At 47.9% G+C, this 14,540-nt stretch overlaps 1 protein-coding gene across 1 annotated transcript in view; it reads left to right on the forward strand.

Annotated features, from left to right (window-relative positions):
- Positions 1 to 14,540, forward strand: part of XXYLT1 (xyloside xylosyltransferase 1) — a 180,344-nt gene that overhangs the window by 94,687 nt on the left and 71,117 nt on the right. The window contains exon 3 of the mRNA XM_069557365.1: positions 6,373 to 6,505. Coding sequence (XP_069413466.1) covers positions 6,373 to 6,505 — 133 coding nt within the window. The remainder of the gene's footprint in view (positions 1 to 6,372; positions 6,506 to 14,540) is intronic.

A 14,540-nucleotide genomic window follows, 5' to 3' on the forward strand; every position in this document is an offset into this window, starting at 1 on the left:
TCCCAACTGGTTGTAAGGCCGTGGACGTTGCCTTCTGCAGGCACTTGTGCCGAGGAATTGACCCTACTGTCCAGCCAGGCTGGTGCTCGGGACCTCCGACACAGAAGCAGGGGTGGACCTCCTGAACCCCAAAAACAACAATCGGAACCTCCTCAGTACCGGCCAGAGTCAGGGTGGTGCGGTAATGGGGATTTGAAAGTCTTGAAAGCACATTTTGAGCCAGCACTTGGGATCTTGTCTTTCCTTTTCCAGCTTGTTAGAACCAGGTGGTACCACTCTGTTAGTCTGTAACTGGATCATGAGAGGGTGAGGCGGGCAGACCTGTCCCCTTGTGAAGATGGCACCCCACTGTTTACTTTATCCTCTGGACTTGAGGCTCAAGAGGAAGTGTCTTAGACCAGAAAGCCACCCAGGTTCTGAGCATCTTTGCCCAGCTTGAGTTGACATATTCAGTGGATCCTGTCTTGTGATCACACGTTCATCAGTCCTGTGTGACCTTTGTACCACCTTCTGTCCCTTGTAGGCAGCAGTTCTTCCGTTCCCTGGAGTGGCCCAGGCCAGGTCACCGGGGCTGTCATCTTCATGGACACTAGCGTTTAAAGCTCCAGCTGCTGAGCCATCCTTTACGGAAAGGCCTGGGCCACCAGCCTCAGGGAGCTGAACTCATCTGAGGAGGACGACCAGCCACAAGCGTGTTTCTAGAACACGAGGTGCTCACACTGGCCCCTTCGTAACACACGAGCCAGGCCTCCTCCTACCTGAGAACATGACCTAGGCACACACTGACACTTCAGTTTTTGTGATTTAAACAGATACTAAGTCTGAGGGGCTGGTTGAAATGCCCTTCACCCAACTAATTGGATGTTGCAGCAAACGCATTCCCAGGGATGCACAGGTTTGATTGGAACAGAGGATGCTAGGCATGGAACAGACAGTGTTGGACTCCTGGTTGCTGTGTCTCTCACACCAGGCACTGAGTCAGGTTCCCGCCCCCCTTTTGAATTTAACACAGCTCAAGGTGTGTTTTTAGAGGAATGTAAAGATTTGTTTGCAAGGAAGGTAAAGAATCTGCCTGTAATGCAGGAGACCCAGGTTCAATCCCTGGGTGGGGAAGATCCCCTGGAGAAGGAAAGGGCAACCCACTCCAGTATTCTTGCCAGAGAAATCCCATGGACAGAGGAGCCTGGTGAGCTACAGTCCATGGGGTCTCAAGAGTCAGATGTGACTTAGCAACTAAAAAGATTTGTTTAAATTCCTGCCTAATGTTAATGTGAGAATACAGAGAGCCATTTTCCCATTCCCACAAGTTGGCTACAAACTGGGCATCATAGAAATCTCTCTTCTTTCATTGGCTACTGCTTATTTATCTTCAGGTTTATATTTTCATGGGATAATAGGTGAATCCTTCACGAGCTAATTGTGTGGGGTGCCTGGTGAGTCTTGTATAAAACCTTCTGGCCCATTACACAGTGACTTCTGCTCCCTAGAATTTCATGGCTTGTGCTGGGAGTCAGGGGAGGGGGGCTAGTTAACATGAGGGCATCAGTTAGGGAGTCAGAAGACCTGAGTTCTGAGATCAGCTTTGCCACTTAGCTGGACTGTGATCCCTGACGGGTCCTCCTCCTTCTTTGGTCCTCAGTTTCTCCATCTGTACACTGGCCTCAGTTATTATTGGGTTTTCTTTTCAAATCTGTTATGCTAGATTATTCTGTCTTCTACCTTTTTGCTGTCTTCTCATGAAATTCTAACATGGTGGACATTCAACCAGCCTTAGATGCTAGCCATTCTTTTGTGTTTTGTAGATGACTAGTCCTTCTTTCGGAGAAGGCAATGGCAACACACCCCAGTATTCTTGCCTGGAAAATCCCATGGATGAAGGAGCCTGGTAGTCCATGGGGTCGCAAAGAGTTGGACATGACTGAGTGACTTCACTCTCACTTTTCACTTTCATGCATTGGAGAAGGAAATGGCAACCCACTCCAGTGTTCTTGCCTGGAGAATCCCAGGGACAGGGGAGCCTGGTGGGTTACTGTTTATGGGTTCGCACAGAGTCAGACACGACTGAAGCGACTTAGCAGCAGCAGCAGCAGCAGCAGTCCTTCTTTGGGGCTCCCCTGATAACTCAATGGTAAAAAATCCGCCTGTCAATGCAGGAGACATGGGTTCTATCCCTGGGTCAGGAAGATCCCCTGAAAAAGGAAATGGCAATCCACTCCAGTATTCTTGCCTGGGAAATCCCATGCACAGAGGAACCTGATGGGCTATAGTCCATGGGGTCATAAAGAGTCGGACATGACTTAGCGACTAAGCAACAGTCTTCCTTTTGCTCAGGCATCCTCCCCCATGCTTTATAGATTGCATCTTCTCTTTGTTTTGGGGGCAATTATCTCATTCATTTGTACCTTAAATTTCAGTGGTCCTGCTGCTGTCATTGCAGCTATCCTCCAACCAGCATCTTCTCTGGGCCATCACTGGTTGCCACTTCCACGTATCACCCTAGTTTCATCCTCAGCACAACTTTCAACATTATGTGTAAAACCTTCTGGATGTAATTCCCATAGAGAGTTGACTATATCAAATACCAGAGAAACCAGGCCCTTTAAAAAAAATCAAATCTCATCCTAATGAATTCCAGCATTCCTGGTAAGCATCTTCCTCTTTTCAGCAGCGACATTTACAACTTGGCGTCTTACTTCACAATTGCATAAAAGGACAACTGCCTGGACAGCTGCCTACACGGTAGAGCGGGCTGTGCTCAGGGAGCGGCCGGTCTGCTTGAATAGAAGGGCGTGTCCTCCTGCCTCGATCTGAAAGGTGACAACCAGCTCAGCCTTTCACATTGGCGTGAAGGGGTCACTTCATGCTGGCACTGCTGTCTCTTTCCTTCCTAATCAGGCAACCTCATGTGGTGAGGGCTCTCTTTAAAGACGTGTTCCCAGTTTTAAGCAAACCCTTCCTGAAAGGTGCTTTACCAAGGCGGAGTTACAAAATATATTAAAGCATCTCAAATCCACGTATCTTATGGCTGTGTGTGATCTTTCCAAGTTCACTCCCAGTCATTCCCTGGACTGGGAAGGTGCTCAGATTTACTGAGGGGTGTATTAAGACAAGGCCAGGGCTCTGGCTAAGTGCAGGAACTGTGTCTCCTCAAGAGACACCTCATGTCCTTGAGCTCTGCCCGGGGAAGGAGGCATTTCCGGCTGCTTCAGGCAGATTAAGTGGGATTTAGATGATCTTGAAAAACCAGAGAGTACACACAGCACACGGTAGGCTTTCAAGGAAGAATGCTGACTGACAGACTGAATGGGCCTCTCTCAGGAATTTCTTTACAGTGAACTGCTTTTATGTGGGGGGCCTCCACGTAGTTCCCATTTGGCCAGGCTGTCACTCCGCAGGGTCTTTGGCACGTCTGTGTGCTCCCAGCCCCTGTGCGGGTAGCACTGGAGCCAAAATCTGCCTCCCTGGAGCTGCTCTCTCCTCAGAGCAGAATCAGGGGCTACTGGGGAGAGCATGCTGGGCTTTCAAGTCAAGCCAACCTAGGTTCAGATCCCAGCTCTGACACTTGTTGGTTGAAGGACTTGGGCTATGTTTTTAACCTTTAAAAGCGAAGACATCACTTTGCTGACAACATTCCGTGTAGTCAGAGCTATGGTTTTTCCAGTAGTCACGTATGGATGTGAGAGTTGGACCATAAAGAATGCTGAGTGCTGAAGAATTGATGCTTTCAAATTGTGGTGCTAGAGAAGACGCTTGAAGAGTCCCTTGGACAGCAAGGAGATCAAACCATTCAGTCCTAAAGGAAATTAACTCTGAATATTCATTGTAAGAACTGGTGCTGAAGCTGAAGCTCTAATATTTGAGCCACCTGATGTGAAGAGTCTACTCACTGGAAAAGACCCTGATGGTGGACAAGATTGAGGGCGGAGAAGAAGAGAGCTGCAGAGGACGAGATGGTGGGATAGCATTGGTTGGACTCAATGGACATGAATTTGAGCAAACTCTGGCAGATAGTGAAGGACAGAGGAGCCTGGCATGCTGCAGTCCACAGGGTTGAAAAGAGTCAGATACCACTTAGTGACTGAACTATAACAAGAGGCCTCTGGTCCTTCATCTAAACGTGGGAATAACTCCACTTATGTTGGGTGGTTTTGAGAACTAAAACCATTGCCTGTGTAATAATACTGGACACTCAGAAACCACGCGGAGAAAGTGTTGTTCTTTTGAGACCATCGCTCATATTATTGGAAGTCTCCTAGGGCCATGAATGAGGGTTCCTCTTCTTTCACAGCCCTGAGGACGCCATGAAACTAGCACCAGATCCTTGAGGCCTCCCCCCTCCCCACTCCCGTGATACTGTGCTTTCTCTGCTTGGGTGATGGTGCCCCCCTGCTCCTGTCTCATGAGGGCTGTGCTCTATCTTGTGAAAGAGCTGCCTGATACCTTGGGTGAGGGAACTTGGGGTGCAGGGGATGCACCAGTAGACAGGTGAGAAGTGGCTGGAGCGGGTGTGTGCGGCGGGACCACCCATCATGACGTCTTGATGGTTGCTGCTCATGCCTAGACATTCTCTCCTGGGAGAGTGTCCTTCCTGAAGATCACCTCTGAGAGCAGCAGGTGCCCCGAGACTCTGCCCTGTGGCCTCTCTTGTCCGTCCTGGTTTGGAGCAGCTTCTCAGGAGGCAGCCACGTCACCATAAGGGCTTCCAGCCCTCCAGGCTCCAGGGTCATCACCCTTCCCACAAGGGCTTCCTGCCCTCCAGGACCCTTCCCAACTTCTAGGTGGTGGTTATTGTGATTGCTGTGTTTAATGCAGGAGGCAACAGTTTTGCTCACATTTATGCGTGTGTGGGCAGTGAGAAGGAAAGCTGGTCGCAGGGTCCACACTGGCCTGGGGCCCATTCTTCTCCACCCACTTCCCACAGAGGCCCGAGAAGCAGCCCATTGCCCTCTGACCTGGGCAGCTGGATGCTCACCTACTTTTCTCAGAAAACTCACATGGGGGGAAAAAAAAAACTCACATGGGATGTCAACTAAGGTTTTGTTTCTGCGTCACAAAGGAAAATAGAACAGGGACTACTGAATCAGCTTTTCTTGGATCATAAGCTGTGATTTCTCCATAAACTAGGTAATGGCTGTTGAATTCCACAGCTGTTCCTGAGCATTTACTGAATGCCAAGCCCTGCACTATGAGTGGGTGGAGGCTGAGATGCCAAAGATGGAGTCCCTGTCTTTAGGGAGTCTCCATGGGTCGTGGGTCCTGACAGCCCCATACTCTGCATCTGGGCTGGTGAAGGGCTGGTGGAGAGCCAAGGCGGGCACCTGGTGTTCTTACTTCACCACTCCTCGTCTGCTAAAAGTCTTCCTTGACTGCCTCAAGCTCTAGCAAGTTCCCTCCTCTCCAGACCCTGGCTTCCTGTGGCGCCTACAGCCTGGGTGATGTTCCCTACCTGTTATGTAGTCTTCTCGGCATCACAGCCTCACCAGGCACATCACATCATATGCACGTCAGCAAATGAAACAACTGAAGCTTAGAGAAGTGAAATAATCCGCCCAGGATCACAGAGTTACTTGGCCGCAGAACTGGAATCTGCTCTCACATGGTCTGACTCCCAGGCCAGGGCTTCCCTTAGAAAAGGGTACTTACTGTCCATCCTCACTTGACCCTGAGAGGCCCCTCTTCCATGTCACATCAGCACTAGGTACCCTTCTCTGATTTTGTGTCCTTCCCCGAGGGCAGGGCCCAGTCAGCCTGGTGTCTGATCCCCTGCTGGAGCTGCCGGCCCAGACACTCCGATAGGCCCATTGGATGAAGGAAGGAGAATGAGCTCAGCACCTCTCTCCTCCCTTCTCGCTCCTCAGTCATCTGCGGGCAACGGGAGCAAACAGCTCTTATGAGCCAGGTGTCTGTCTAATTATAGCTGAGTTAGTCTTTCAGACAGTGGATTAAAAACAGGATCTGAGGTCTTTTAGCTGGTTCTGTCTGGGTCAGCATGCTAACCCCACACATATCTTGGTTTGCAAAAATAGTAAGAAGCTGAGGCAACAATGACTTATGGGTCATTTACTACCTGTACCGCAGAGAGAAGTACCAAAACAATCATCTAAGCTCGAGAATTTGGTCACCTAGTTTTACCGTGTGTGTCTGCGACCAGGAGGGAAGCTATAAGGCAGTTGTCTTCTTCTGTGAAGGCTTCTAGTGAGTCGGGTTGCTGGGAGATGAAGGGCCTTTGTTTCTGGTGGTGCCATTGCGTTATTTGGTGATAGCAAGAATAATCCAGGACCCTTTCTGCAGCTTTCACTTCATTCTCTGTTAATGACTGAGCCTCCCAGGAGGTATGTCCCTGTCTCATTGTTGTATTGTTCTTTCCTCCAGAGATCCTGCGGATAATTCAGCTGGACCTAGACCTCAAGTACAAGACCAACATCCGGGAATTGTTTGAGGAGTTCGACAACTTCCTGCCAGGCGCCATCATTGGCATAGCACAGGAGATGCAGCCGGTGTACAGGTGGGTGGGAACAGCTGGCCTGCGGCCTCCAGGAACCCTCCCTGCCTCTTACCACCCCCACCCCCCACCTTCCGCAGAGGGGATCAATGGGTCTCCGTCTTTCTGCACTGAACATCCTGGGGACACTTTTGTACTTATTGTTTATAGTAAATAGTTTGGGTAGCGGGGTCTGCACCAAGACCATAGATGCTTACTTACCTCATTCATTTGGGAGAGTTGGTGACATTTTTTCTTGTGGAAAGCCCAGCCATTTGGGTTCTGGTTCAGCTCAGAATTTTAAAATCTCCGGCTCTGTCTTACACTGGAGGTGTTGAGATGCAACTTTATCTTGCTTGTCTGATGATGAACTAAGTTTTCTTGGCCTCTGAGCCACCAGCAAGCCCTCCTCTGTGTAAGGGGGAGCAGGTTTGTCAGTGTTTTTCAGGGAGGGAGAGGCTGCACAGCTTTCGTGCACAGATTGGCATCGACCAGTCAAGTCAAGAGTGCGTTCTTGTTCCTCTATATAGTTTTTTCCTTATCAGGTGCTCAGCATAGAGAAACTCCAGCACTGAGAACCAGGAGACACGTTCAAGAGTATTCACTGTGGCATCATTTGTAGTAGCCCAAACTGAAAACAGCTCAATGCTCATGGACAGCAGAATGGATAAATATAATATATTCATCCAGTTGAGTACTTGAAATAAAAATGAGCAGACAGGTACCCACGTGCACTGATAGGCAAGACTAAACTGTGCTGTTTAGGGATGTATATGCAAGTGGTAAATGTCATAAGGAGCACCGAGGGATGATGGTCCCAAACGGCAGCGGGACAGCTACCTGCGGAGTAGGTGGGGGAGTGGGAGGGGCGTGGACCCGGGTGGGCATTGCCCCTGGTTGGCTATAGTGCTTTGCGCTCCACTTGAGGGGCTGTGCATGTGTTTGTGTGTATTCCTTTGTGTGTAATGTATGTCTTACAATTTAAAAACGTTTAAAAAGAGAAGGAAAGGCTGAAGCACCTGTAGGTTTTCATTATAAACCAGGCCTATGACCCTGGGTTCAGAGACTTCCACATTGCTGACTGTTCCTCTTTGCTGCCCCGTGAGCTGACCCACCCTTGGTTCTCAGTGCATACCCTCATGCTGACTCCCAGTGGGCATTCTCAGAGCCAGGCCCAGTCTTTGGAGAGCCGCAGGGCAACTAGTGACTCAAGAACATGCATGTCCTTTTAGAGGAGAGTGACAGCCTCGGCTTGGTTGTAGTTATTTGCAAGACCCTGATCACATAACAGGAAATTCCTGCAAGGCCTCTGAGTGAGTCAATAACTCCTGGGCCAGGTGGGCTGTTTCCCTTACATAATCCTCTCACAGGTTGCCCTGGAGTCACGCAGTAGAGCCCTTTACTCTGCTGTGCGTGGGGAAGAGGAGACTTTGGGCAAACCCCTGCCCTTGCACTCATAGCAGCATAGCCCCACCCCATCCCGCCCCCATCCTTCACCCTCACACAAGGCGTGTGTTAGGTCTGTGGGTGTTGTTTTAACCAGGGGAGGAGATGGAAGGAACACTGAGCCAGGAGTCTGATGGCCTATGTGCTAGTCCCAGCTTGGTCCCCACGCTTGGCCTTGCCATCTGAGGGTGGGAGCAGGTGCGCTCTGAGACCACCGTCCTCCAGCCCTGGCATTTGTGATCCTAGCCCTCTGACCCTCACCATTTCCGAGTCATCTTTGCTCAGCCTGAGGTTGCTTGTCAGCTGGTGAATTCCTCACTGCTACACAGGGCCCGTGACCCAAGGATCGTTAAACCAGGCCGACTATTAAGTACAATTAGAGCTGTGAGGCCTTCAAGCCCTGGTTTGGAATTTTTCTCATGTAATACAGATGAAAACCTGATTACGCTTAACTTAAATGGTATTGGCCAGACTTTATCTTTTCTGTACATCGAAGATTTCAGAAACAGTGAAACCGAAAATCAGTTTAATTAGGCTTTTCAAAGAAAACCTTTGAAAGATTTTAGATTCAAAATGAAATTGAGTTTTCCGCATCTTCAGAATCCTGTATTCTGCACCATGGCATGAGACAGAGGAGACCTATAGCCAGGCTGGTGATAAAGTCCAGAAGATGCCCTGTTTGTAGGGCCCAGTCTGTCAGAAGCAACAGAAATGAAAAGTCCTTTACTTGCTCTTCCCCTCTTCCGTCCCCTTCCAGCCGAAATGTTTCTTAAGACCTCTGATAATTAGGTCTGCAGTGACTGCCCTGTGCTGATCTGTCCCTACCGGCTCTGAGTAATTTGATGCTTGCTTTCTGTCTCATGCTGAGGCGGGGAGCATTTGGTGCTGGCCGGGGCAGGGAACCGTGGTTTTTTGCCATCTTCCGTAAGAAAACCAGAGGCTCCAGTGGCCCCAGAGATCGAGTGTTAGTTGTCTGCCACTCTGGAGTCTGTGCCTGCGTGTGAGTGTTTGTAGGGAGGCGGAATGCAGGCAGGGGGGTAAACAAGGCCTGAACCAGGGCCGGCAGAGCCAGGCCCCCGAGAACAGCTTTAGGCCCATCTCCGTAGACGCGGCTGGTGTAGCTGGTGGGGAATCCCCCGTGGCCGTCTGCCTTCCTCTGTAGGCACCTGGTCCTCCCCCAGGAACTGGCCTGTGGACTGTGAGGTGGGCAAGGTTTTATCATAAACAGAATCTGCTAGCATCTGTACAAAGAAAGGAAAATTTAGAAACCAAATGGCACAAAAGCAAACTTAGCTGATGAACAGAGCGCATTCGGATCTGGAAATTCACTAAGCAGAAATAAATCTAGACCTTCTCAGCTGTGTTATTTTTATAGTCACTTGTCCGAGAGTTACTATACTTCAAAAAAGGCACGTATTAAGTCATTTTTATGGCTGTTTCCCTTTGATTGTGTGCCATGAATGTTAGAAGATTGAGGGGCTGGAAGAGAAAGTATTTCCCACTGTACTTTTGACAAATAGCTTTTTTAAAAAAACAGCTCCCCCCCTCCATTCCGCCCCAAACATAGCACCACATCAGCTGTGTTTTCTAGAAAATGATGTCTCATGGGATGCTAGCATTTTGATTAAGGAGCCTTTTCCTCTTGGGCCCCTGTAAGATTTTGTTGAGTCAAACGTCTCATGACTTTCCTCATCTGAAAACTGGGGAGCAGTGGTCATCTTGGGTGGAACATTGTCCTTCCCTTTTTGATTCTTTCTCTTTTTCTTTGCTAGGAAACTCTAGTTAGTTGGGCAGTGTGATTAGCTGGAATAAGTGGAGAAGGGTCTAGTGCTTTCTAGTCATAAATAGCTGTGTTTCAAATATGTGTTAATCCAGGATGCCATTGAGCATTTTCTTCCTTATGAGTGAATTGGAAAAGTAAAGAAAACTGTTAGACCCGCTTTGTGCATAACCTATAAAAATCGTAAGGGTATATCACCTGGCAGAGCAGCCATACATAGAAGAAATGACTCAGATTATACTCAGAAACCATGGATTATAGTCCTGCCTTTCACAAATTACCCATGTGACACTACGTAAGTCAGCTGATTCTCTGAACCTCTGTGTTTTCACCTGTAAGTGGGGATAGATATGTCTAATACACAGAATTGCTGAAACACTCAAATGAAATAAAACACTTGAAAGTTTCTGGTGTAAAAGAGACTCTGGGTAGAGAACGTTTCCTCCTTCCCACCCTTAATCATCATAGCTCCGTTTGTGCTTTCCTTTCCAGCTGATTTGTTGTTCAGTATACCTCCTACTCTACCCCACCCACAACAGATATGGTTGCCAGTTAAAATACAGGATGCCCAGTTAAATAAATTTCAGATAAACAACAAACAACTGCTTTATGTAAGTATAACCCAAATGTTGTAAGGGGATATACTTACACAAAACAAGTATTGTTTATATGAAATTGAAGTGTAACTGGGTATCCTGCTGGTTTTCTTTCCTTTCTTCCCTTCTTTTTTTCTACATTTGGCAGTTCTGCCCCTACTCAAGTGTTCAGTTCAGTTCAGTCGCTCAGTCGTGTCCGACTCTTTGCGACCCCATGAATCACAGCACACCAGGCCTCCCTGTCCATCACCAACTCCCAGAGTTCACTCAGACTCGTGTTCATTGAGTCAGTGATGCCATCCAGCCATCTCATCCTCTGTCATCCTCTTCTTCTCTTGTCCTCAATCCCTCCCAGCATCAGAGTCTTTTCCAATGAGTCGACTCTTCGCATGAGGTGGCCAAAGTACTGGAGTTTCAGCTTTAGCATCGTTCCTTCCAAAGAAATCCCAGGGCTGATCTCCTTCAGGATGGACTGGTTGGATCTCCTTGCAGTCCAAGGGACTCTCAAGAGTCTTCTCCAACACCACAGTTCAAAAGCATCAATTCTTCGGCGCTCAGCTTTCTTCACAGTCCAACTCTCACATCCATACATGACCACAGGAAAAACCATAGCCTTAACTAGACGGACCTTAGTTGGCAAAGTAATGTCTCTGCTTTTGAATATGCTATCTAGGTTGCTCATAACTTTTCTTCCAAGTAGAACCCCGCTTTTTAGCAATGGAGAGTGATCTGGCTTTTCTATAAGATCCTTGAGTGAATGGGAACAAAGGGTATGAAAGCAGGAAACCAGTGGGAAGGTGGGAGGTTGAGGGGCAGCCTTCAGAGTCTTCAGGAGACAGCAGGCCTGAGGTTCACCCACCCCTCTGCAGGAGCCAGGGCCAGACTGCGGCCTGGGAAGTTGGGTAGGCCCCTGGAGCTAGGCAGCCCACAGTGGCTTAGCTTCAGGCCACAGGGCTCCTGCAGAGCCTGGCATGAGTGACTGAGAGTGTGTGTGTTGAGGAGCTGGGGTAGCAGCCGCTGGTTGTGGTCACTCTGTCTTGAGGCTGGCCGCCTGAGGAGCTGTTGGATGGTGGCTTTATTAACGGGGGCCACGGGCTTCTGGTTCATTCTCTCTTGGCTCCATTGGCTGGCTGTGTGCTGGTTTGAGCCCAAACCCACCATGAGGTAGAAGCAGCAGGCGAATCCTGTCAACTGCTGATAATGACACCAGGCAGGAATTTGCTTTTGTGGTTAGTATTTTAATGATGTCTACTCTACTATGTTTTTAGGTCTTGTGGTTTTTATTGATAGCATTTGTGCCAGCCTAACCTCTGTCCGGATGCTTGAAATAAAAATGTCTAACTTATTTTCAGGCCTCTTCATCCCATTCCTAGCACTGGAGAAGGGATGTTGGGAGGGAAGTGAGGACTAGCACAGAAGTGGGAGGGGAGGACGTGGACTGACATCACCTCGGCCACTCATGGCTGTATGACCTTGGGCAAGGTTCCTGACCTCTCTGAGTTTTAGTTTCTTTAGCTGAGACCTGGAGATTATAGCAATACTGTATAATACTATATATGGTGAAGTTGATTGAAGGCTAAATTAGACAGTGTTTCTGGCACAGACTAGGACGTCTTATTTGTGATAGCAACTTTATTCAGTCCCACTCATGCACTTAGTTCTGTGACCTTACCCTGTGAGGCTCAGCTCCCTCATGGTATGTAAAGCTGGAACAACTGATAATTTAGCATAATTAGCGCTGGCATTTTGGCTTCTCAGCATCTGTCATGGCTTCCTGGGTGGCCAGTGGTAAAGAATCTGCCTGCCATTGCAGGGGACACAGGTTCGATCCTTGGGTTGGGAAGATTCCCTGGAGAAGGAAATGGCAACCTACTCCATTATTTTTGCTGGGAAATCCCATGGACAGAGGAGCCTGGCAGGCTGTAGTCCATGGCATTGCAAAGAGACAGACATGACTTAGCAACTAAACAACAACAAAAACAGCATCTGTACCCTCTTCCTATGTTTGAGAAATTTCTGCTATATAAGCCTGCCTCCCTTTATGGAAGACAGAAAGGCTGGAGACTTTCTTTCCTGGACTCCATGCAGCTAGGGTTCTGTGTTCTTCTCCATCCCCTGAGAAAAGCACCATCAGGAATTTAGAATCTATGCAGGCTGGTTTTATACTTTCACTATATACCCTGAGCAATATAAAGTGAAAGTGAAGTTGCTCAGTTGTGTCCGACTCTTTTCAACCCCATGGACTGTAGCCTACCAGGCTCCCCTGGCCATGGGATTTTCCAGGCAAGAATGCTGGAGTGGGCTGCCATTGCCTTCTCCAGGCTCCCCTGGCCATGGGATTCTCCAGGCAAGAATGCTGGAGTGGGCTGCCATTGCCTTCTCCAGGCTCCCCTGGCCATGGGATTCTCCAGGCAAGAATGCTGGAGTGGGGTGCCATCGCCTTCTCCAGGGGAAGCAAAATAAAGTATTTACAAAACAGAAACTGGCAGTATTACCAGGAGAAAACAGTGAGTCCACAATAATGGAGTGAAATGTTAAGGTGCCTCTGTCAGAAACCAGGAGCTCAAAGAGGCGGAAGGTTTGTGTGCAGAAGATCACAGCAGAGGAGGAAGGGCGGGGGACACGAGGAGGACAGACCGCTGGGGCAGGCGCCTGGCCCCTGTTTCACGCCAAGAGCCTGCCTGGGGGCCTGGCGGGCATTTCAGTGCCCCACTGAGAGGGAACTTCTGACTACTACCTGCTTCTGGACGTCAGCCCTTGGCTCCAGTGGTTTCTTGTCCATGGAGATGTTTGTCTCATTTTTCACCCCTACTATTTTCCTCCCTCTGCTGCATTCCTTGAATTTAAAAAAATATGAGTAATACCTTTTCATTAAAAATTCAAGCAGTATACAAAGATGATTATTTTTCCAGAAATTTTCTACAGATTTATCAGTGGTGCATGTGTAAGTAGACTCATACTTTATATACCCTTGTGCATCTTTCTTTATTCACTAAACAGTGTGTCTTGGCCATCCTTATCCCTAACTCAGTATTCCTGTATTAAACATTGCTAGTCTCCCAATATGTATTTTTTTATGTTTTATCTTGGAAAGCTTCTAACATAGACAAAGGTAGACAGAATCATGTAGTACTCTAGGTGCTTTAGTATTATAATATTCATGGAGTTTTAGTAGTTATCAATCCTGAGCCAACCTTGCTTCATCTTTATCCCTATCTATCCTCTCTTACCGCCCCTTCCCAGGCACCCCCATTATTTTCAAGAAAACCCAGTCAGCAAACCATTTCATTGGTAAATATCATTTAAAATTTATCATTAAAAAAAAAAATTCCATGTGCTCGTTTCTGGATTTGGAGCTGAGAGGTTGTGTGAACTCATGGTGTCATTTTGTCTTCAAGTTCCTTGTCCTGAAATCAGTTTATATGAGGGAGGAAAACAGACAGGCGCAGCTCTAACTTCTAGCCAAGTGACATTTTCCATCCCTCTCCAGATTGTCTTATGTCAGGACGTTAATGTGGCAGTCTTGTCTGGAAGGTTTTAAAGCCCATATAAGTTCAGGTCCATTGTTCACCAGGCATGAAACGCTGTGTTATAAGGTAACTCTGCCACCACCATCATTTCAGGATGAGTAAGCTAGGACTTGCAGATGAAAGAGAGTAGATTTTCATCTTTCTGCTGACACCTGAGGATGAATTTCTTGGCTCTTGTTCTTGTATTTTTTTTAAAAAATTAACCAAGATTGAACCTGTCAGTTTCTATTAGAGTTAAATCTGAGTTAAGAGAGAAAAACCTGTGAGCTTTTAAAATAGTAGCTGATGAAGAAACCCTGTATTCCTTCATCCTTGGGAGTTAGAAGACAAGGCTGACTGCTTTTGCGGAGCCTGTGTAACCCAGCAGCAGTGATGTAGCCCCTTCAGGAGTCACTAATAAAAGGAGAGAAAAATATCTGCTCTGTGGTAGAGATAAAAATATTATAAGATTATTATTTTTAATGGCAACATTGGGAAAATGTATTTTAAAAGGAAAAAGCTGCATACAGAAAACCCGAGTGGAACTGTGTTACTGTAAATGTAATTATTTCTTCTCTGATGGTTGTGCCCCCTGGGGAAGTTGTGAATATCCAATGTCATCTGAAGGTCATGGAGTCAGGGAGGCTCCTGAAGGCTGAGCACCCAGGCTGAGATGACGTCCTGGTGGGGACCATGTGAGGGACTTACCTTCTCTGAAAACACGGCTC

The sequence above is a fragment of the Ovis canadensis genome, chromosome 1, assembly GCF_042477335.2.
Source record: "Ovis canadensis isolate MfBH-ARS-UI-01 breed Bighorn chromosome 1, ARS-UI_OviCan_v2, whole genome shotgun sequence".
In the NCBI taxonomy this organism is placed as follows: Eukaryota; Metazoa; Chordata; class Mammalia; order Artiodactyla; family Bovidae; genus Ovis; species Ovis canadensis.